This window comes from Leptodactylus fuscus, chromosome 3 (genome assembly GCF_031893055.1).
Source record: "Leptodactylus fuscus isolate aLepFus1 chromosome 3, aLepFus1.hap2, whole genome shotgun sequence".
Classification (NCBI taxonomy): domain Eukaryota; kingdom Metazoa; phylum Chordata; class Amphibia; order Anura; family Leptodactylidae; genus Leptodactylus; species Leptodactylus fuscus.
Window position 1 is genome coordinate 221,884,687 of NC_134267.1, and position 23,963 is coordinate 221,908,649.

A 23,963-nucleotide genomic window follows, 5' to 3' on the forward strand; every position below is an offset into this window, starting at 1 on the left:
AAGAAAAAAAAAACAAAAACCACACCAACGAAGCAACGATGGTTTTCTTAAAATTTATTCATCTTTGTAATATATATATAGAGATCTGTATATATGTAGTTAAAGGAGAGGCTCTCTTTAGATCAGCAGCAAGCAAGACTTACAGGACTGAGTTGGTGTGATACAGCAGATAACCGTTAGCTAATGCCCATTTGTGCGCAGAATGTGCTGAGTACTTCCCCCGAGCACCTCCTTTCCTAAGTGTACTGTAAGGCAGTGGGCTTTATCTGGTTTATTATTTAGTTTTTTTTGTACTGTGAATTATGCCACATGCAAATTAAAGGTTCTTGCTTCCAGGTGGCCCATCCGAGCTTTACAGTCAGAAAAAAAATTCTGCCCCTTTCCCGCACACTTTGGAGGAAGCCATTCTGTTTGTTGAGCCAATCGTCATGGTGGAGCAGCAGTTTTCAGTCACTGAACCCTGAGAAATAAAGTTGTGGTTTTAGTTTTTTATCACTTGGGAAGGTTCGGGGTCCCTGCGTGTTCTACGTGTTCCTCTGCAAGAAAAATGCACAGACCAAAAATAGCCATGTTGTTGCCGATAACATGGTCAAAAATTGGGGTCTCTATAATGTATTTTTCAAAAATTTTTGGCCATGGCCATCTTTAAAGGGTGAATTTTTGAGAAAAAAAAATCTGTTTCCCCCATATCAATGGGCTATGACTGTTATGGCAAGTCCATTGGATGGGAGTGAGTTGCAATACCAGACACTGCCTATTAATAAGAGGGGCAATGTTTTTGATAAAGAAAGGCCCATTTTTTGTGGTTTACGGTACAACCCCGTTAACCGGACAGAGTAGAGTGGCATTTTTGGCCTGGATTGGCATATGAAAGTAAGCTTGTATTCACATGAGGATTGGTTCAGCACACAAAATAACTTTTTCCATCAACACTAGTGTTGAGCGAGTAGCATTCGATCAAATACCTCGCCGGCATAGGAATGTGTGTAATCGGCCAAGCACCAATATTCGATGCGTTTAACCCCTTGGTGCTCGGCCGATTACACGCATTCCTATGCCGGCGAGGTATTCGATCGAATACTACTCGCTCAACACTAATCAACGCCCAATTGCCAAAAACAATTTACCCCACCGGAAGGAAATGCTTAACGAAATGTACAACTTAGAGAGTGTTATAGCCAAAATAGCAGACTTATTTGTGGTTCTAGTTGTTTTTTTTTTTTTTCTCTGTTTTCTTTTCTTCCTTTCCTTGTCTTCTTAGAAATCAAAAAAGTTTTTTTTTAAGCTTCAAGACGAAAAAACACAGACGCCACTTAAGAAAAATAAAATGACAATAACAGCAATGAGCGCCCCCTACTTGTGGAGCAGATCAATTCATTATTTTTGTGTATTTTTTTTCCACATTTCATTAAATTTTTGATTATTTTTTTATATTCTGGGCTGAGGCCAAGATCTGGGAAGATACTTTGATGAATGTATTAAATAAAAAAGAAGAAGAAGAAAGTAACCTAGGTAGTTTTCCTTAAGGCCCTTTAAAGAGGCAGCCCCTTTGGCAAATTTTTGGAGGCATTTTTTTAGTACTAAAATTTTCTTAAGAAAAAAAAATAATTAATTGACATAGGAAATATAGGAAATATAAATATTCATAATTCACTTGAAGCAAATTAGCCAATATTATACAGCAAAGAAATCTATTTATAATAGGTGGGTTAAAGTTAAAATAATATTTAAAAAATTCTAAATAAAATATTTTTGAAGACTTTTTCCTCTCCACGACAGCGTTTGATGCCATTTTGATCTTCGATTGTTGGGGCTGCCTCTTTTAGCTGCCAAGAATAGGACGACTTTAAGGATCAGCAGCAGATGGTTTTCAGTTCTGGCGTTAAAACCGGCCACACGTTAAGATACATTCATATTTTGCGCGTTTTGTGATATAAGCACATGGTAAATGAAATCCGGCCTGTGAATGACACCACCCATATATCTGAAATCTACGGACACTCTCTCGAAAGTGAAATGTTGTGTACAGTAACTTTGTGGAATGTATGGGATTTGGAAGGTCCTCCTATAGGGTGAGCATGAACCAGTTCTATAAGCATCAATGACCTAGATGAGAGAGAGGCGATGGCGGATCAATGAGTTCTTCATATCTCAATGACCATGGTGAGAACCTGCCTGGATTCATCGCTATATATTGACCTACATTCGAAGACCGTAAATTTCCGAAGTCCTGTCATAATAACGCCAGAGGAGACTGCAATGGAAGCCATTGCAGTCTACTTTGACGGTGCCATGGTTTAATGTGAAGACTTGTGTGGCCCCTTTCTGCTGAAGTGGCCCTATTCAATCTCGTCGACTTCTCCAGCGGTGAGGGTGATGGTGGTGGAGGTGGTCAGTTAAAGGAAGAGGTGGATAATGGTTTTGGAGATCTTTTTGTCAGCCTGCCCTTGTCTACGTTCACTCAATTTTCAAAAGCTCCACGTCAAAAACCAAGGTGGCGTTGGGAGGGATGACTCCTGGGTGTCCAGTGGATCCGTATGCAACATCCGGTGTGCAGGTCAGTTTTGCTCGTTGGCCCAAACTCATCTAGAGAAGGAGAAAGACAACAAAAATGATTCAGTGCTCATTGTGTATCCAGTCTTATTAGGTGATGTTTTTGAAAGTGAGCATCATCACAAAATTTGTGTGATTAAAGGCGAAAACTATGCCACAGAGGTGCGGATTTTTATTTTTTTTATGTAGATTGTGAGCCCCATATAGGGACCATAATGTACATTTTTTTTTCCTATAAGTACGTCCTTTGTAGAATGGGAGGAAATCCACGCAAACACAGGGAGAACATACAATCTCCTTGTAGATGTTGTTCCTGGTGGGATTCAAACCCAGGACTCCAGTGCTGCAAGGCTGCAGTGCTAACCACACTGCTGTCTGGTCCTGCAGCGTCCAAGGGCTTGTTCCAGCAGGTCCCCATGGCAAACCAGCGGTTTAGGGAAAGAAACTGAGATGTCACAGGTCACGAGGTATGCGAGTGATGTCCCCGGTCCGTTCCGTAGGCCACAGCGGTCACATGCAGCGGGGACTTCTGTTATAATAATTCCCTAGGCGCCGTGGGACCAAACAGCAGACTGGAGAACAGGTGAGTATTTTTTTCCCAATATTTTTCACCTTCCGAGAAACATCTTTTCTCTTAAAGAGGACCTTTCATGTCCTCCTACACATGCGGTTTTATATATCGCTAGAAATTCGACAGTGTCCGCTTTCTCGGTATGTGCCCTGGGGCCGGAGATATCTATCGGACCCATATCTCCCCACTGTCAGAAGGGTTTTCCTCATAGCTCAGTGTCATAGCTGGGTGGTAAGAAACACCCCCTTTGAAAGTACAAGGCTATGAATGATTAGACTCAGAGGGGCGTTCCTTACTACAACCTAGCAATGACGCTAAACTACGAGGAACGCCCTTCTGACAGTGGGGAGATATCGGTCCGATAGATATCTCCGCCCTGGGGCACATATCGGGAAAGCCGATCTATAAAACCGCATAAGCATGAAAGGTCCTCTTTAAAGGTTGGCGTACACAACCCCGGTCTGGATGAATCCCTCTCATGTCTGGTTTTTAAAAATTTTTTTCCATGCATTACTGAACCACTCACCACTCCATTCCAGAATATGGAAGGGGGACTCTGAGTGGTCCGAATCCCACCGATCTGTAAGATAAGCTATGTATAGGGAATAACTTGCTTCTTGAGAAAACCCCTTTAGGCCAATACTCCTCCAACTAATCTCCAAAGAAATCTGTATGCCTTTCTATAAAAAGTATCCCAGACACCAGTCACTCGTGAATCATAGGTAGCTTATATTAGCAACAGACGTACAGGCTATAATGAGGCCAAGATGAAAATACACATAGGGATCACATAAAGTATGTTATATTACAATGTAAAAATAGCAGCATCATTTATATCGGTGCCACATTGGGGGCAGGGGGCAGGCCGCCATCTGTATAGATATAGGACAAATTACCTTCTTCTCACAGCTCAGCAAACACCAAGAATAATTGTGACCCAGGAAAGCCCAAGGTGAGTCACGCAAGCATGAATGTCAAGGAATGGAGCTCCGTCTTCCTTATGTAAGGGCTTATACACTGGCACAGAACCCATAAGATAGGTTAAGGTCACCTGAATTAAACTGTGTGAATTGGTGCCGAGATGCTGCCGTTTTTGTCTCTATGCAAATGAGCTCATTGGAGCAATGCAATGCTGCAAAGAAATCTTTTGCATATTGACAAAAGCTGTGATATCTCAGCATTGGAGGCAGCAAGGGGAAAATACTATCTGATTCAAGTGACACTAACCTATCTATCTGCTGGTTTAGGGTGATATGCTGGTTCTGGTGACACTAACCTATCTATCTGCAGGCCTGGGGTGATATGCTGGGTCTGGTGACAGTAAGCTATCTATCTGCAGGGCTGGGGTGATATGCTGGGTCTGGTGACAGTATCCTATCTATCTGCAGGGCTGGGGTGATATACTGGTTCTGGCGTCAGTAACCTATCTATCTGCAGGGCTGGGGTGATATGCTGGGTCTGGTGACAGTAAACTATCTATCTGCAGGGCTGGGGTGATATGCTGGTTCTGGTGACAGTAACCTATCTATCTGAAGGGCTGGGGTGATATGCTGGTTCTGGTGACAGTAACCTATCTATCTGAAGGGCTGGAGTGATATGCTGGTTCTGGTGACAGTAACCTATCTATCTGCAGGACTGGGGTGATATGCTGGTTCTGGTGACACTAACCTATCTATCTGCAGGACTGGGATGATATGCTGCTACTGGTGACACTAACCTATCTATCTGCAGGGCTGGGCTGATATGCTGGTTCTGGTGACACTAACCTATCTATCTGCAGGGCTGAGGTGATATGCTGGGGTCTGGTGACACTAACCTATCTATCTGCAGGGCTGGGCTGATATGCTGGTTCTGGTGACACTAACCTATCTATCTGCAGGGCTGGGGTCTGGTGATATTAACCTATCTATCTGTAGGGCTGGGGTGATATGCTGGCTCTGGTGACACTAACCTATCTATCTGCGGAGCTGGGGTGATTAGGGTTGAGCGATCGGGATTGGAAAAGATCGGATTCCGATTGGCGATTGAGTAAATTTCACGATTGCAATCGGAATTCTGACCCGATCTTTTACGGCGGGATCGAGATCGGAGGTTATCTCAAGATCGTCTCAACCCTAAAAGTGACTTTTCCCATTGACTACAGTTGAGGAATGGAAAAGATCGGATTCCGATCGGCGATTGAGCAATTTTCACAATCGCGATCAGCTGGAAAATGATCGGAAATCTCAAGATCAACTCAACCCAAGGAGTGATATGTTTGGTCTGGTGACAGTAACCTATCTATCTGCAGGATTGGGTTGCCGCCCCCTGAGTGGCTGGCTGCCTGATACAGTGCTCCAAGCTGGGAGCAACTTTTATCTTTCCTTTTTCACTCTTTTTCTCTGTATCTTCAAGAATCCTGTAACCAAGCAAACTAGCACTATGAATTAGCAACTATAAATCGAATGGAAGACCCTGTGGAGTATTTTGTTTCTATTGTAAAGCATGGACTCAAGACCTGGTTCAGCTGGTTTCCTGTGTGTACACATGTGCCTGTTACCATCCCCCCAGAGCTAGGACAGCATGGTCACCATGCGGCATGGAGGAGAACCTACATGGAAGTGTGGACTTCTTCTTTCAAGGAGATGATTTTTGGCGTCTATTGCTGATGTGTGAAGATGTTACAGCTGACTGGTATTTCTTTCTATTACTGTGGACACGTGGGACTCTGTTACAACCTGGGAACCTACCATCACCCACCTACCCATGTGTTTATGGAAGCTTGGCAAGAGAGCAGCACCCTGTCTACCTGGATGGCTTCAGACTTCTCTGGGCAGTAGAACACAGTGGTAAGAAGAAAGGAAGAGGAGGAGGAGGAGGGCTTGTGATGAAGGATATTTGGGGCATTTTTTGTGGTTAATGGACAATAGTGCTGATACAAGATACCAAACTATCAGCTGTGAGCAGGAGATCTCACCACCTACCAAAGGAACTGCCACATGTTATCATGATAGCTGCCTATGTCCCCCACCTCTGCAAAATGTTTTTCTTCTTGTTATGTCTACATGCTGTGACCCCTCCTCGTGTCCTCCAACCACGGTCAGGCTGTATTATTAACATCACTCCACACAGAGAACTAAATGATCCTGCAGTGTGTCTGTGTTTCTTTCTTTTTAGTTGCTATGATTCCTAGTATTTCTCTATCTGCCATGAGCTTGTATGTGTTTTTCTCTCTTGTTATATACTACTGTACCATCCATGAAACTGTATCACTGAAATTTCCCCATTGTGGGACTATTAAAGGATTATTTTATCTTATCTTATCTTATATCAGAGGTTCTCAAACTTATTTTGTCTACCGCCCACTTTGAGAATTAATTATTTTCTAGCGCCTCCCCCCCAATTTTTTTTACTTTACTACATCTTAAGAATCACAATCGCAGTCATTATGTTAATAATTAAATTATGTGTGTCATGTGAAAATAAGACTTTTTGATGAGAGTAATGTAAAACACCATTTTGTAATATTAGGAAAATTCATGTTATTAAAACAAACATTTCAATTTTAATTTTAAAACTAATCTAATGTGAAGGATGAATTTGATGATTTTTAACAAGTTTGTTAATATCAGGCTCGAATTTACTCAAAAACAGCCGTAAGTCACCGCGTTTGGTAATCTGCAACCGATTTCTCTTTTTAGATAGCAACGTTGCCACAGCACTAAATCCACATTCACGATACGATGATGGGAATGCTATCAAAAATCGTTGAACGATGGACCACAATCCAGGGTGCAATTGCGGGATTGGCTTTTGTAGCCAAAATTCTTGGTATTCATTTTTGAATTTTATTTTTATTTCCTCGTTCGTTATCAGTTCTATTACTTAGCCGCTAAATTCACTTGTTTTCGTAATATTGTCGAATGACATGACTGGCTGTGACATGATGGCGCGTGCGCTTTTATATGAGGCAGCGGGCGAGCCTAGTACTTTTGAGAATGGACTAGAAACTTCTTGCTTCGCATTGGAGCTTACCGCCATCTACGGTACAGTTTGACAACTTTTGGACAGGAAATAGTTACTGTCTAGTCACCTAGATGGCGTTACACGAGGAAACGCGCGTTAAGCGTAAAGGAGCGGTAAAGTTTGTGTTAAAAGCAAAAAAAACTATTTTAAAGGGGTAGACTCATGAAGCTTGATCTGCCTTCTAAGCTGCCTAAAAATCTTCTTTCTTCCTGTTTGCTCGCGTCAATTAGCCCCGCCCCCAAATTAGTGTGTAGCTCCGCCCACCACATAGCATGATCCTATGGGATGACTGAAGGGCCTGTGAGGTCATCAAAAGGTCCTGTAGACTTGGATTTACCTTGTACGGAGTTTCCTAAAGGACCTGGCTCCTCTGCCCACTAGCAGCCTGCTCTATATAATAAAGCTTTATCCTAGTGAACAGAGAGACCAGGTCCTTTAGCCCAGTAGGATTTAGACTGCTTTATATAAGAAAGCAGCACTTATTCCACCCTCCCCCCTCTATCTCACAGCAGGGAGCTAGGTGATGTGTATGTGATGTGTATGTGTGATGCAGACACAGGCTGGCTCCGTACACTCAGACCCCACACAGCAGGGAGCTACGTCATGTGGCTCCCTCAGCAATGAGCAGGGGGCCAGGTGCTAGTGTCCATAATGAAGTGAATAAAGTAAGATAGTGGACAAACAAAGCAGTTTTGCTGAAGCAATGTATTTAGGAAAAGTCTTAAATCCACATTAACAAGCAGTATAGATAGAATCATTGTTATGATACCACCCCTTTAAATTAGCCATCGCCCCCCTAAACCGCTTCAACGCCCCCCAATCTTCTCTGTGCCCTTTACTGCCCCCCTATAGGCCTCCAGCGCCCACAAGGGGGCATTATCGCCCACTTTGAGAAAGACTGTCTTATATGCTTGGTTGCTTGGTCTGGTGACAGTAACCTATCTATCTGCAGGGCTGGGGTGATATGCTGGTTCTGGTGACACTCCCTGTAATCTGGAGTCTTACAGTCTCTGTGCACTGGTGTACAGGCTCTCTATGAATGGTGGTACTCCTTAGCAGCAGAGCTCCTTAAGGAGAATATACTTGTAGATACAGATTCTTTGCTAAGGGTGTTAATTGGTTTTTGCTAGGTTTTTCACACAATCTGCAATGTGCTGAGCTGCAGATATAGTAGCAGGTTTGCGGAGAGGGGGGTCTAGTGTACCTGTGCAATGCCGTCATCCCATCCTTTAATCACTTCCTGTCGTCCTAATCGAAATTTGAAAGGCTTGTTTCTGTCTCTGGATGAATCAAACTTCTTTCCGTTTTGTAGCATGCCTGAAATCATCAAATAATGACACAACTTAGGACATTTTATTGGGTAATAGCAGAAATATGGTCACACAATGACAAGACATCTCAATCAAAAACATAACATTAGTAAATGTCACTAAACCAACATTTAGGCTAAGGGGGCGTTCACACTACCGTCGGTGTCCGACAGGTAGTGTCCGCTCCTAGTGTCCGCTCAAAATCTGGCACAGACATTAGGAGCGGACACTAACTGTGTCCGTGACACCTGTCATTCACTTGAATGGGCATCGGGTGCGTTCTTTTGCACTCCGTGCCCGTCCTTCCCTGTCCGCAAGAGAAGATGTCCGACTTCTCAAGCGGACAGGGAAGGACGGGCACGGAGTGCAAAAGACCGATGCCCATTCAAGTGAATGACAGGTGTCACGGACACTACCGGTAGTGTGAACGCTCCCTAAGTTATTATTATGCTTACTTGTATAGCGCCATCATATTCCGCTGTGCAGTCACAGTCCCATATAGGGCTCACAAACTACAGTCCCTATCAGTATGACTTTGGTGTGTGGGAGGAAACTCACATAAACACAGGGAGAAGATACAAACTCCTTGCAGCTGTTGTCCTAGACAGGATTTGAACCCAGGATTCCAGCACTGCAAGGCTGCAGTACTAACCACTGAGCCACCATGCTGCCCGTAAGTTCACATCTGTGCCCAAGTCTCCATTGAAATCGATGGGAGGCTTTTTTCCCTATGCTTTCAATGTATTATGCGCGTAATACAGCGTTACATCGTGTGAAGGCTCCCTAATACTGCCTCCTATGTACAGCAATATAACTACTGTAATATTGCCCCACCTATGTACAAGAATATAACTACTATAATGCTGCTACAAGGGCTTTCCTCTTCATTTTGTGGCCCTCTGCCTCACGGAATTATTATTTTTTCAGTGTCCTGTTTCGATCTCTGAGTCAGATTGTTGTATTTATGACTACATGATACTGTAATGTTAATTATTTCCACCAGGAGGCGCTAAGCATCACTCGCAGTGATTAAACACCACTTAGCCTGCAGTTCATCATGGTGCTCGGTGTATATTAGGCAGCATTGTTTTTACAGAATGGAGATGAATCACATTTCGTTCACTATAAGGATTACACTGGAAGACATTACATTATCCGTCACCGTGTGTCACATTTTCCGTTGCGTCTGGCTCCTATCACCCATTTTCAGCACAGCGGTGGCAGGACACCGCTCCTCTTCTCACTACGGTTCTATAGGTCTGTCAGTCTATCCAGAGAGGTAAACCAGACAACATCTTCCTGAAAAACACAGACTATGAACTTTCCATCCGGGAAGTTCACAAAGCAACCCAGTTACGGTAACAGGCGAATTGTGAACTCAGCAACTCTGTGACCGGCTATGAAGGTTTTCTCGAACACTTCCATTGGAACCATTATTAGATCTATTCAACCTGAAGACCACCTTAAAGGGAGTCTGTCACTGCGCTTACCGCTTTGGAGCAATGGAAACGACCTCATTACTCCAAAAACCTCATTTGCACGACAAATCCAGCAACAGAGTCTCCGATTCCCAAGAGGGAACACTGATTCAGGAGACCCTAACCTATCTATCTGAGGCTGAGTTGGTATCCTGGATTCTGAGGACAGACTCTCTTTAAGACCACTAAAGTGTGACGTGCATGGTAGGTATACCCATGGACATCTGGTCTACACCATAGTTATCCAACTACCACCCCCATAAGTCATTTCTATCAAGGTAGGAGGGTTGACCTTTGGTCAGACAACTCTAGTTATCTCTTATCTAGTCAGAAACCAAGAGTTATCACCTGCCAAGAAAAATCTGAGAATGGAGATCCTTTTAGACTGGTGTCCCTCAACCAAAGTTCCTGACTTGGTTTGGGGTTCACAAGAACATGGGCAGGAAGCCATGTCCTGGTTTAGGCCTAAACTAAGCTTCTTGGTGGTGGGAAAGTAGGGTCAGATGATGTCCTATCCTTATGGACTCAACTCTACGAAGATCCATAAAAAAACAGATGCCGTGTGGATGCAAAGGATGAGAAAAATGGTCCGCCTTTCGTGGTCTTTTTTTTAACATGGTCATGAATATAGACAAAGAGATGTGGCCTCCTACTTCACCAAGTCATTGATCATAGATGGTCCATCATACAGCTGTGCTATGAAGAACCTAACCCTGAAGACATAAATAGGAGGCCAATTCTATCCCATAGAGAGTGGCTGGTGATATTTTTAACCTCACAACTGGACCTCGAGTTGGGTTTCTATAGAGTATTAAAATATACTTCCCATTTTTATGCTACGACCAATGGTGGAGATCACCAAGCACCACACGGCACGCTCAGCTCTTCTATATAGGTATATCAAAACACACAACCTTGAACGTTGGTCAGCTGTCAAAAAACCTTACTTTCCTCTGAAATTCTCAAGAAGCAATCAAAGCATCTTATATCTGTAACGCAGGCTCCATATCCTCCTCGCAACGACTGTATTTCCTCTGAAGACCTGGCACAGATTTCTACGAGAATCTGACCTAACTAGATATCACTAGTATTACCTACGATCACAGCTGTCCGCCCCGACCTCTCCTATAGCTGGTTCCACCTCCTATCTCAGACGTCATTTTCACCACCTGCCCTCTTGATCCCATTCCCATAGGAAATTTAGTTCCTCTGACTCCAAATCCATCTTCTCCTTGCCCTCTTTTTTCATTGGTGTGCCTCAAGGTTCAGTCTTTGATCATCTTGTCTTCACAATCTACTCTGATAACCTTGGGCAACTCATCAATTCTTTCAGATCTCGATATATATCATCTATATAGAGATAGCACAAATTTATTCTTCTGCACCAAATCCTGACGCCCTATTTTGTATCTCTGAATCGAGACATTTCTTTATGACATATTCCACCAACACAATCTATTTCCACACCTAAAATATTCTCTGTATCTGTCAAGAACACCCCAATATCTTTCTCAACACAGTTGCCAAGGGGTAAGTCCATGTTCACTGAAAGGTGCCTGCATGGGCAATCTTCTTAAGGAGACATAGTACTTCTTCCTTCACAATGGCGTAACTAGGAATGGCTGGACACCGGCGAACATTTGACATGTCTCCCCCCCAAGTGACCCATGGCAACCTCCCCACCAAATCGCATTCTCTGCATTCCTGCATACACTATTACTCCCCATAGTGGCCCCTGCACACACTAATATGCTCCATGGTGGCCCCTGAACACAGTATTATGCCCCATTTTGGACCACCCATGAACAATTATTTCAGACCCTAGAGTATAATGATTGGAGACCCAGGGGAAGATACAAACATAAAAAATTGTGTTACTTACTTCTCCCTGGCTCCACGCTCCCCGCTACTTTTTGCCTTCTTCAATGTTGGACCAGACGCCACATGAGCCAGGCTTGCGTCGTGAGTCATGACACATAATGAAGTCGGCCTGGCCCACGTCACCAAGGTGGCCCGAAGCCTACTGGAGTGCAGGAGAGGTACATAACAGTGTTTTTTATGTTCCCTCACCTCCCCTGGGCCTCCGATAGTTACACTCTGGGGTCTGAAAAGGCTGCAGAGTATAATGAAAGCAGTGTTTGTGGGGTTCGCAGGTCCGCGGCCTTACTTACTGATCTCCGCTTCTGGTCAGAGCTGTATCCGCTTCTGTAGAATAGTAAGCACAGGCGGCCATGAGCAGGACTGGAGATTGGTAAGTAAATAGGGTCTGTTACCTGCAGGAAATGGCCTGATATAAAAAAAACCAAAACATCAGGGGCACACCGGGCCCCCTAATGTCCCGGGCCCTGTGCCAGGGGCCACCGCTTCTACCTCGGTATTTATACTGTTCCTTCCCTTACAGAGATAACTAGCTAGCAGACGTACTTGATGTGGGTTCACATCTGCGCCCAGTCTCCGCTTTCTGGATTTCCGTCTTCTTCCCGAGAAACTAGACAGGGGACGGGAACCCACCAGTCCATTTTCAAACCCATTCACTTGAATGGATTTGCAAAGTGACCGCCCGTGTGCGTCTTCTGCCTCTTTGCGGCGAAACCTTTTTTTTTTTAACCGGACACAAAGCCCTGCATGTCCAACTTTGAGTCCGGTTAAAAAAACGGCTTAGCCGCGGAGAGGCAGAAAATGCTCAAAGCGGTCACTTTACAAACCCCCTGTCCAGTTTCTTGGGCAGAAGACGGAAACCCGAAAGCAGAGACCGGGCGCGGGTGTGAACCCGTCATTATAATGGACAAATCTATCAAAAACTTTGCTGCTCAGTTCATCCAACTCTCCAGTCCTTCCTCTAATGTCACCCCTCCATTTACAACGACTTAAGAAAAATCCTCCACTTTGCCCAAGTCACTCTCTAGCACTCCAGTCACCTCCTCACATTCCCACAAAGTCGGCCAAACACCTGTAAAAGAGGTCTGACCAACACTTGTTAGACCAACAATTATTCCTCGCTGCCCACCCATAAACTCACATGCTCGGCAGCGTTTCTCAATCTGCAGTTCGGTGTACCCCGGGGTTATGTCCTGCAGTCCCCAGGGGTACGTACTTTGGATGAGAACATCGTTCCCTTCCCCTCGCTAATGAATCCAACTCGCCTCTCACTCCCTAGACATTATTGGAAGATTATGCAAATCTGACTTCCATGATGTAATTAGGATGCCAGTGCCTCAAGTATGCACACCAATAGAGGGCGCTGACTGAGAATGTGCAAGTCTATCTTCCATGATGTAATTAGGAAGACAGAGTCTCAGTCAAGCAACCTATAGAGGGCGCTCCCTTTAACATCATCACCTTCTCAGAGGCCTTTGTTTGCAATGATGTTGGGATTATACCAGATACAGTCTTCTCAGCCAAGGACAGCCGTTTCGATGTATTTGCATCTCATCAGCTTGGCGCAGAGAGGACTGGAAGCACCCTCTATAGGTGCGTTTGACTGAGACTCTGTCTTCCTAATTACATCATGGAAGACAGACTTGCACATTCTCAGTCAGCGCCCTCTATTGGTGTGCATACTTGAGGCACTGGCATCCTAATTACATCATGGAAGTTAGATTTGCATATTCTTCCCATGTTCCTTTGCACAGTGGAGCGCTCATGGCTTAATAAGACTCTGCACATCTTAATGGTGGTTCTCTCCTTATGGAGTGATGATATCCCCTAGACATTATTGTGCATAGGAACATTGAGGGGCCATTATACAGTGTGTGGGGGCACTGAGGAGGCCAGTATTTTGTGTGTGGGGGAACAGAGGGGACATTAGGAGGCAGTAACAGGGCATTATTCATACTTGCCAACCCTCCCAGAACATGCGGAAGAGTCCCAGAAAAAGAGAATATCGGAGAGTCCCGGAAGAGTGGGCCATGCCGAATGCCACATCCTCTGGGCTCTTGGCCATTTTATTTGTAACTTTATTTGGGTGTGCTATCCCTAAAAAAGTTGATCTAAAATTTCTACAGCTTCTGACGCAATTCCCTAACCCCTGTATCTGCTCCCTATTACTAGTAGTAACTCAAACGTCTTCAAGACATTTCCCCTATATACAGCGCGACCAAGAGATTGATGATCTGTATAAGGAACATTAATAACCCGCGTTTCGAGAATGTCAGCAGAACTAGGTCTTATATTATTAACCTCTACGGTAAAAAAATAACCTCTACTGTATTGTTTTTCCTCGGAAATCACAAATCTTGATGGATAAGCAACTCGGATGGTTCTTCACGACGGGTAGCTGAGTCATCTCATTGGACCCATGACTGATAGATGACTCTCCTACCGCTGGTAACCAAACACAATCAACACCACATCCTGCTCTCGCTCTACCGCCCCGCTCCTTATTGGAAGCGACAAGTAAATATCAGATCTGGTTTTCGTCCTGCGGCGCTCTACACTTGAACAAAAAGGTGCGGATACGAAGACCTTGTAAATAGCACACAAGATGAGCCGGCGTTCTTCAAGGGTCATTGACATGATATACTCAGAAGTCTCAAAAGTTGATGACTGTCGTTGGTTATGTCTACGTGCCTTAAAAAGTTTACAGGAAGCCGATAAGAACGAAGGGGAAAAAAAAGTGGCATTAGATAGGACGGTTAAAAATAGCCAAGGAGCGCCAAGGAATGTAAAGTCTCGGAATGTTTATTAAGAGAGTGTCAGGACCGACAACCATTCCGGCAACTGCGTCGTGTCTTCATGTTAGCCACAGCTGTCCGGGCCGGTGCGATGAGTGAGACCGCCAGGACAAGTGCTGATATCCCGACGGGGACAGCAAGATGATAGTATAGGGTCCAGTGGATAATAGTCTACATGCGATTACGTAATACTAGACTAGATCACATGGCTGGGGTAGGAAATGTATATTGTTATGGCCATTCTGCCCCATACGGCGCCAGTTTTAATAGAGACCCCATACATATGAGTGTTTGAGAATGGACAAAAATAGGACATGAACCATTTTTTGATGGTTTGTAGCTGAAAAAGGTAAAGACACCCCATCTTAATATGGCGTCCTCAAATTAAAGGGAACATTTTGTCAATTGTTTTAGATTTTTTATTTACAATGTACAGGATTATGGGGGTGGCCATCTTGCCTGAGCTTCTCCTCTACATTTAGTGATATGCTTTAAGGCATAGAGGGGGCAGATTTTGGCGCTGAATCCACATCATAATCCGCCCCCTCACAATGGAGGTCTATGTGGACCCCTAGCTATGTAGAAGCGAGCTGCCCTTTCTTCAGGTGGACTCCGTGGCTGATTCAGCCCCGGTGTCCGCCTCTCGGCAGCACCCTTTGGACTAGGCCCATTCATTTGAGCGTAATTCGGAGGGACCAAAATCCGCCAATTCACTCCCCGTGTGAACGGGGCCTTATAGCAGTTTCATGGTCATAGTAGTCTGGAGTTGACTCATTGAGTTCTATGGGAGATTATTCTAGACATGCTTTATGGGAAGTAGATGATCTGTGACATCATCTGTTGTGGGTGTAATGATGGGACAGTGGTGTTATCTATAGAGGTGCTATCTTCTATTGTAATCCTGTACGTGATGTAAACCCCTACAAAATTGGCATATATCAGTCTATTATTAGGCTTAGTGGTCATTATTAGGCAGTCAGAATTGCAGGATATAGTTTTTTTAAAACTATCAAAAATTCTTAAAAACATATGTGAATTTGCTTTAAAAACTGGTAATTTTCTGGTAACATGTTCTCTTTAATGTGTCTCATAGCTGCACAGCATAAAGTCTCGCTTTACGGCATCTCATTGTAATAGTGTGTAAAGCTTCCTATAGGTCTCTATACAATTTTGAGATAAACAACATAGTAGTCTGTTAATACTCCCACTGGAAATAGGATGATAATGTGAACGGTCTAAACTGTGGCCTATGACTTTACCATAAGGTCGGCTGGCGCCGTAATTATAACTAAGAAATACAATGTCCCGCAACTTACTGCTTGCCGCTCCTACTTCTTATTACTTACGTATGTCCATGAGCTTGCAGATTGAGACAAATGAGATTAATTCAGTGGTTCTTATGGCACAATTCAATAATATGGCTCTAACCGTATCTAAGAAATGAGTCTTATAGACACTAACGTAATTCAACAGCACTTAGAATAGTCCGAGGAGAAATTGTGACATCAACACCAGTAATGGGATCTTAGATCATTTACTGGATACTCAATGTAGAGGAGACAAACAAATCATATTTAAGATAAGATGCTTGAAGGGAATAAAGTTTTTGAATTTTTTTAATCTTTTTTAACATTTTAAGTCCTAACAAATATACACATATACACTTTTTCAAGTGTAAAAGTAACTACTATACAAGTCGTATAAGTACATACTATAACTAAGTACTGCCCCTATGTACAAGAATATAACTACTATAATACTGCTCCTATGTACAAGAATATAATTACTATAATACTACTCCTATGTACAAGAATATAACTACTATAATACTGCTCCTATGTACAAGAATATAACTACTATAATACTGCTCCTATGTACAAGAATATAACTACTATAATACTGCTCCTATGTACAAGAATATAATTACTATAATACTACTCCTATGTGCAAGAATATAACTACTATAATACTGCTCCTATGTACAAGAATATAACTACTATAATACTGCTCCTATGTACAAGAATATAACTACTATAATACTGCTCCTATGTACAAGAATATAATTACTATAATACTACTCCTATGTACAAGAATATAACTACTATAATACTGCTCCTATGTACAAGAATATAACTACTATAATACTGCTCCTATGTACAAGAATATAACTACTATAATACTGCTCCTATGTACAAGAATATAACTACTATAATACTGCTCCTATGTACAAGAATATAACTACTATAATACTGCTCCTATGTACAAGAATATAATTACTATAATACTACTCCTATGTACGAGAATATAACTACTATAATACTGCTCCTATGTACAAGAATATAACTACTATAATACTGCTCCTATGTACAAGAATATAACTACTATAATACTGCTCCTATGTACAAGAATATAACTACTATAATACTGCTCCTATGTACAAGAATATAATTACTATAATACTACTCCTATGTACGAGAATATAACTACTATAATACTGCTCCTATGTACAAGAATATAACTACTATAATACTGCTCCTATGTACAAGAATATAATTACTATAATACTGCTCCTATGTATAGGAATATAACTACTATAATACTGCTCCTATGTACAAGAATATAACTACTATAATACTACTCCTATGTACAAGAATATAACTACTATAATACTACTCCTATGTACGAGAATATAACTACTATAATACTGCTCCTATGTACAAGAGTATAACTACTATAATACTGCTCCTATGTACAAGAATATAACTACTATAATACTGCTCCTATGTACAAGAATATAACTACTATAATACTGCTCCTATGTACAAGAATATAACTACTATATTACTGCTCCTATGTACAAGAATATAACTACTATAGTACTGCTCCTATGTACAAGAATATAACTATTATAATACTGCTCCTATGTACAAGAGTATAACTACTATAATACTACTCCTATGTACAAGAATATAACTACTATAGTACTGCTCCTATGTACAAGAATATAACTACTATAATACTGCTCCTATGTACAAGAATATAACTACTATAATACTGATCCTATGTACAAGAATATAACTACTATAATACTGCTCCTATGTACAAGAATATAACTACTATAATACTGCTCCTATGTACAAGAATATAACTACTATAATACTGCTCCTATGTACAAGAATATAACTACTATAATACTACTCCTATGTACAAGAATATAACTTTTTTATAATTTTATATAATTTTTTTTTTTTTTTCTTATGGTAGAGTTGGAAGGGACCTCAAGGGCCATCGGGTCCAACCCCCTGCAAGTGGATGATTTAGGAAAACCTGCACTTGCAGGGGGTTGGACCCGATGGCCCTTGAGGTCCCTTCCAACTCTACCATAAGAAAAAAAAAAAAAAATAACTACTACTATGTACAAGAATATAACTACTATAATACTACTCCTATGTACGAGAATATAACTACTATAATACTGCTCCTATGTACAAGAATATAACTACTATAATACTGCTCCTATGTACAAGAATATAACTACTATAATACTACTCCTATGTACAAGAATATAACTACTATAATACTACTCCTATGTACAAGAATATAACTACTATAATACTGCTCCTATGTACAAGAATATACCTACTATAATACTGCTCCTATGTACAAGAATATAACTGCTATAATACTGCTCCTATGTACAACTACTACTATACAGTTCCATATGGACAGTAAAACTGATAAAATTAAGTCGTATGTTTATAATACTTAAGCCCAACTTTTGTTCAGAGCTATGTCTAGCAATGCAAACACCCTGAGAGAAAATCTTCCAAATTTTGCGGCTTCCTAGGGCGTAACATTGAATGTAGCTTTTATACAGTTTTAGAATAAAAAGTGTTAAAGAAAGTCTATTGGCCTGCACACAGCGGGGGCGCTCTCACGCTGCCATATTCAATAGGCCTCAGCAGAGGGGGAACATTAAGAGCGAAAGATTTGGGCATGGAAAGCATGTATCAAGCTCGGTATAATTAGCCAGTGTTCGGCGCTCTTGTACTCTACAGGGGGGTCTTTTCTGAACTCCTCGGCTTGAGAATAATTAGGTACACAGCATAGACTCCGAGCAGCGGGACCCAACAATGAAATCAAAGGCTTTTGTATATTCCCCTTACAGTACGCAGGTTTACGCCGCCATCTCTATTTTTTTTTTATTTTTTTTTTTTACTTTTTCCTCTCTCGTCTTCTGGTACAAGAAAAGGTTGTAAATTGTTATGTTAATTGTGCGTTAAAAGGAAGCGAAGAAACAGAACCGTGGTCGGCAGGGCCGGGCGGCACAGAGGGGGAAGCGTGAATGAATATTCACTTGACATTCAGAAAGGGAACGGACTAGTACTAACCAAAGTTACAGAAATAAAAATGTTAAATATTTTTGTTTTATTTTTGAAAAAAAAAAAAAATCTAATTGAAAATGTCTTTGTACAATGGGAGAAAAGCCACGCAAACACGGGAAGAATATACAACCTCCTTGCAGAAGTTGTTCCTGGCAGGATTTGAACTCAGGACTCCAGCGCTGCAAGGCTGCAGTGCTAACCACTGAGCCACCGTGTTGTCCAATTTTTTTTTGCTTTGGCAGTCAAGTTGCTGTTTGGGGCTCATGGATGTAGGGGCTTTTACCCTGGTTTCAGGTTTCAATAAGAAGGAGCTGCCTAAAAATTTCAAAAAGTTTACCGTAGGGACTATTAATGTATTTGAAACTATCCTCTAGTTCCTTCCTATACTGCATTAGATCAGTACAACAGTGACAAGCTGGTCTTTACCCCACATATCAAGCAGCTGGGCTTACGTGATCGCTTATAGGGTGGGATGCTTGCAGGGCCAATACCGGACATTTAACTACTGGTTCCTTTTGTGTTCCTGTCATCAGCCCCGGCACTGTGATCACCATGTCTGACTGTTTTATACGGGCATTCCTGGTCCTAAAAATGTCCCACCAGGGCTTCCATTCTGCATTGCTTACATAGCTTCAACATATTCCTCAGCACTGTATAGAGGTGGTCATCACGGATGTAATTCCTTGCCCCCCAATCTATGATACCTATACGAGGGCAAGTTTCATAGGAAACCAACTAAACCATCAGTATGTTTTATGTAGAGTATTGGAGAAGAATATTAAGAGGGAACCCACTTACAACCAGGAAAATACAAAAATTTCATGCAGTTACGTCTTTGGTGGGATTCGAACCCGGGGCACCAGTGCTGCAAGAGACCAATGCTAACCATAGGTTGCAATAGACAGAATAAGAGAAGGATAAAGCCAAGTTGCGGCAAAGGAAGATGAAGTAATTAGCTAAACAAAATTACAAAAATATAGCAATTTTATTTTGTTCCAAATTCAGATTTCAAAAATTAAAAAGAAAAATTAAAATAATAATAATAATAATAATAAACAATACAAAATAAAAAAAATTATATATATATATATATATATATATATATATATATATATATATATATATACACACACAAACATACATCTATAGCCACAAGATAATAGTCCAATACATATATTAACCCCCTGCCCCTTTAATCCTCCCCCTTAATCAATGTGGTTGCTGAAAAGAAAAGACTTTAAAAAAAAGGGTTAAAAACAACAAATATACAATGTAACTTAATAGTATAAAAAAAAAGGTTAAAAACACGTAAAAATGTGATAAGAAAACCCATGCTCAGACATAAAAAATAAAAATAAAAAAATTCAATTTTTTTTTTAAAAAAATATTCAATTTAATGTATTTGGAAAATGAAAAAAATTACTATTTTTTTATTTTCTGTCTCGCTACAAATAATTTAATACAAAATACATTATATACTACGATTTACGTACAGAAAATAGATGGCATAATAAATTAAAAAATAAAAACACAGGAAAATTAAAAAAAAAAAAAAATTATATAAAAAAATTATAAAAAAAAAATCCTCCCAGCTGCATCCTTAAAGGGTTAAAGGAAAATAAAGCACTACGATATTGATCTTCGCTCTCATCTATAACCTAGTTTCCTCAAAAATGACCCAATACTGCGGGTGGCCAGCCTGGTAATGTGTACAGATCGCATCTAAAGCCGCGGCGGCCGAGCATCACTTGTTATCTATTATCCAAGGTCATGCAGTACACAAGCCTGCAGTATGTACAGCGTCCTAGCGGCCCCCGCCAATACATATTCATACCCCAAATAAGCGGCTTTCCTGAGATAAAAGCCTTTTATGAGATTTATCCTACTAATAAGATGATGTGTAATGGAATTACACTCGTATATCACAGCACCCCCGGCCCTGCAGAGCCCAGATAGCAAATTCTATACAGGTCCATCATGGTCTATAAAACAGGGCGATGGTATATCACAGCACACCCTGCCGAGCGAGAGGTAGAACATTCTATACAGGTCCATTATGGTCTATAAAACAGGTAGGTGGAGGACAGATCGTAAGCAGTAACACAGGGTAGGGTGATTAACCCCGCATGTACTAGGTGCAGTGACGCACACTTGCCAAAATCTAAACATTTAAAGAAGACTTTTCACCACCTCCAGTTCTTTGCGTTCTCCAATAGCTGCTGTTACGCTGATTTCGGCACAGTTGGAATTTTTTCTCTAGCCCCCACCATTCCTGAGCAATCGGTGCTAGCCCCCACCATTCCTGAGCAATCGGTGCTAGACCCCACCATTCCTGAGCAATCGGTGCTGTTAGTTTCAGCACCTAAGATGCTAATTAGATTCTCTATAGTCAGATGGGCAGTGTCAGACTATCTGTCACTGCCCACCTGACAGTACAGAGGCTATTTATCATACTGGATGTTGAAACTAACATCACCGATTTTTCGAAAAGACACTCTGTTGTTTGTATATGGCAGAGGCTTTCTGATCGGTGATGGTCCTATACTGCGCACCCCTGACGATCAGCTTCCAGAAGCTAAGATGCTCCCAGTCCTTGATAACAAGGCATAGCTTATCGGTGGTACTATTCCTCCTTGTGGAGACGCCAGCTGGTGTTGAGAGGCAATGCTCCCTGGGAAAGGATATACAAATTCGATCTTTCCGAAAAGGAAGAAATCAAGAAATCTAACTTTTGATAGGGGCTGTGTGAAGGGAATGAGACTAAGCTGTACAACCAATCATGGCCACTATGGCCCACATAGGTGTGACCACCAGTCTATTCAGACAGGCTACATTGGGCTCCTTCTCGTGATCGGTGGAGGTCCCAGCGGGCGGCATGGGTATCTGTACAGCCCATTGTTCTAAGGGGCAAAATATCAATTACACACACAAAAAATGTCTGAGTCTGTCTCTTCGGCTGGCCATATACTTGGTCAACCACCAACTATCCCTCCCGACCCCCCAATCCTATGCACTCTTGACTTGTACTCATCCCACAATATCTGCCATTGTGAGAGAGTCGGGAGGCCTCCATAGACATCAGATGGTCAACTAGCGGCCCACGAGGGTTTTGCAGTTCTGCATGATGACATGTCATAGAGGTTGAGAACAAGGCTAGGGTTACATGGCGACCATTGTCACACACCAAAAATTTCACTGCATCCTGTGCTGCCGTCTTGCAACGTGACATTATGCAACTGCAACGCAACAGTCACTGAGAATCAAAACGTGTTTATAGACTTCATTGAAGTTGCATGTGAATTTGACCTATGTGCAACTTTTTGTCGCTCTCTAGCCTAAAGGATCCAGTTAATGCAACATTATTAGATGACCAATATACTGTATAATTCAAGTGTATTAGTCTGAGCTGCAGTACCAGAAGCAACCTGTAAATAAGAGTGGCGCTGTTTAAAAAAAAAATAAAATTAAAAGCCTTCTGGAATGCATTTCCCATATGTAGACTCCATTAGGATTTAGCGATACCAACCCCCATCCTATCATGAAGTGGTTAAGTTCCGTATATAGAAGCACACTCTCCCTATACATCCTGCCTGTGAAATTACCCGCACTCGTTACGCCTAATAATTTTCTAAAAGATCATTTGGGACCCGGTTCTAAGGCGCGAACCCAAAGCCGCTAATTATCGGTAATGCATTTTCTCTTCCAGCGGGATTAGAAAGCTTAATGTTAATATAATAACATATGCCAAGACATGCCGAGCAGTGTGTGGGTTAGAGCGCCCGAGCGAGGAGGGGAGCGCGCAGAACAATGGCACAGTCTGCTCAGGGCTGTCACTCTACAGCGCTCCGACGTCACACAGACCCACATAATTGTTAGTCACTGAGCAAGTAGGTGTTCTGTCTTATGGAAGGAGACAAATGTTACAGCCGCCCGTTAATCCTGCGCACAACGATTCCTGTGCAAAACCCTTTTGCTGCTGTCACGACGCGTTACTGAGCGGCAAAACTAGAACTTGCATCCAGATTCATGTTCATAGGGGGCAGTACTACAGTCAACGGAGGTGGTTAAAGGGGTTTTCTAGACTGATGACCTCATCGGTATCTGATCGGTGGGGGTGTCGATCAGCTGATCCGGCTGGGTCCCGGGGGTGGAAGAAAGTATTAGTCACAGAGGTGAAGCCTTGTCCGCTGTACAGGCATGGCGATGCTGGGATAGACATATAGTTAGTGGGGTTCACACCACCGTCCTTCTGGAGTGATGGTCAGACATGTACGCTACTATCCTATTTCCTGACCGGGCCCTTTGCCACATAAAGTATACCACTATTCTAAATGGAACAAATTAGGTAGGGGCCCCGTTACAGATTTTGCATTAGGGCCCAGGAGGTTCTCGGCTTTAACTCTTTCTCCATGCTCAGGCATTATAACATGTGGTGGCACCAACAGATTTGGTGGGATTGGGCTAGACCAAAAGGGGCACAGACGGGGTTAGAAGCGTGGCTCATCATATCCAAATTTGCCCCTCTTTTTGTCCCTTTGAGACTGAATGGAGTAGTAGTGCACATGTGTGACCACCAGTCCATTCAGACAGAGGACATAGGACCTCCTTACCCATATGTGGTGGAGGTGTGAGCAGGCAGGCAATCAGTAAATATCACTTAACCCCTTCCAAGTTCCACAATACTGCCCCTGAAGAATGGAAGGACTCCTAGCAGTCATACATTTATCACCTATTCTATACAATAGTTTAGCAGACCCCTTTAAGGACATATAAGCAACTTTGGTGACCAAAACTCCAAAGCAGGGGGCGACAATGGTCCTGTAGGCAGAGTTTAAGTTTCCCAATTTTGTCTTCCTGCAGCCGCTGCTAGAGGGAGCTCAAGAGCTTACGGCAAATTGTCATAATATCAAGTATAAATGACCAGAGCTCCCCCTAGTGGTGATCCCTAAGTGAGCTTTAGTGGCAGAACCTTTAAGAACCACAAAGAT

At 42.2% G+C, this 23,963-nt stretch overlaps 1 protein-coding gene across 1 annotated transcript in view; it reads right to left on the reverse strand.

The window, feature by feature from the left end:
* Positions 1 to 1,208: 1,208 nt before the first annotated feature.
* FKBP1B (FKBP prolyl isomerase 1B) overlaps positions 1,209 to 23,963 on the reverse strand; it is a 42,750-nt gene continuing 19,995 nt past the window's right edge. The window contains exons 3-4 of the mRNA XM_075269204.1: positions 8,334 to 8,446; positions 1,209 to 2,586 (exon numbers count right to left, since the gene is read on the reverse strand). Coding sequence (XP_075125305.1) covers positions 2,458 to 2,586; positions 8,334 to 8,446 — 242 coding nt within the window. The 3' untranslated portion in view covers positions 1,209 to 2,457. The remainder of the gene's footprint in view (positions 2,587 to 8,333; positions 8,447 to 23,963) is intronic.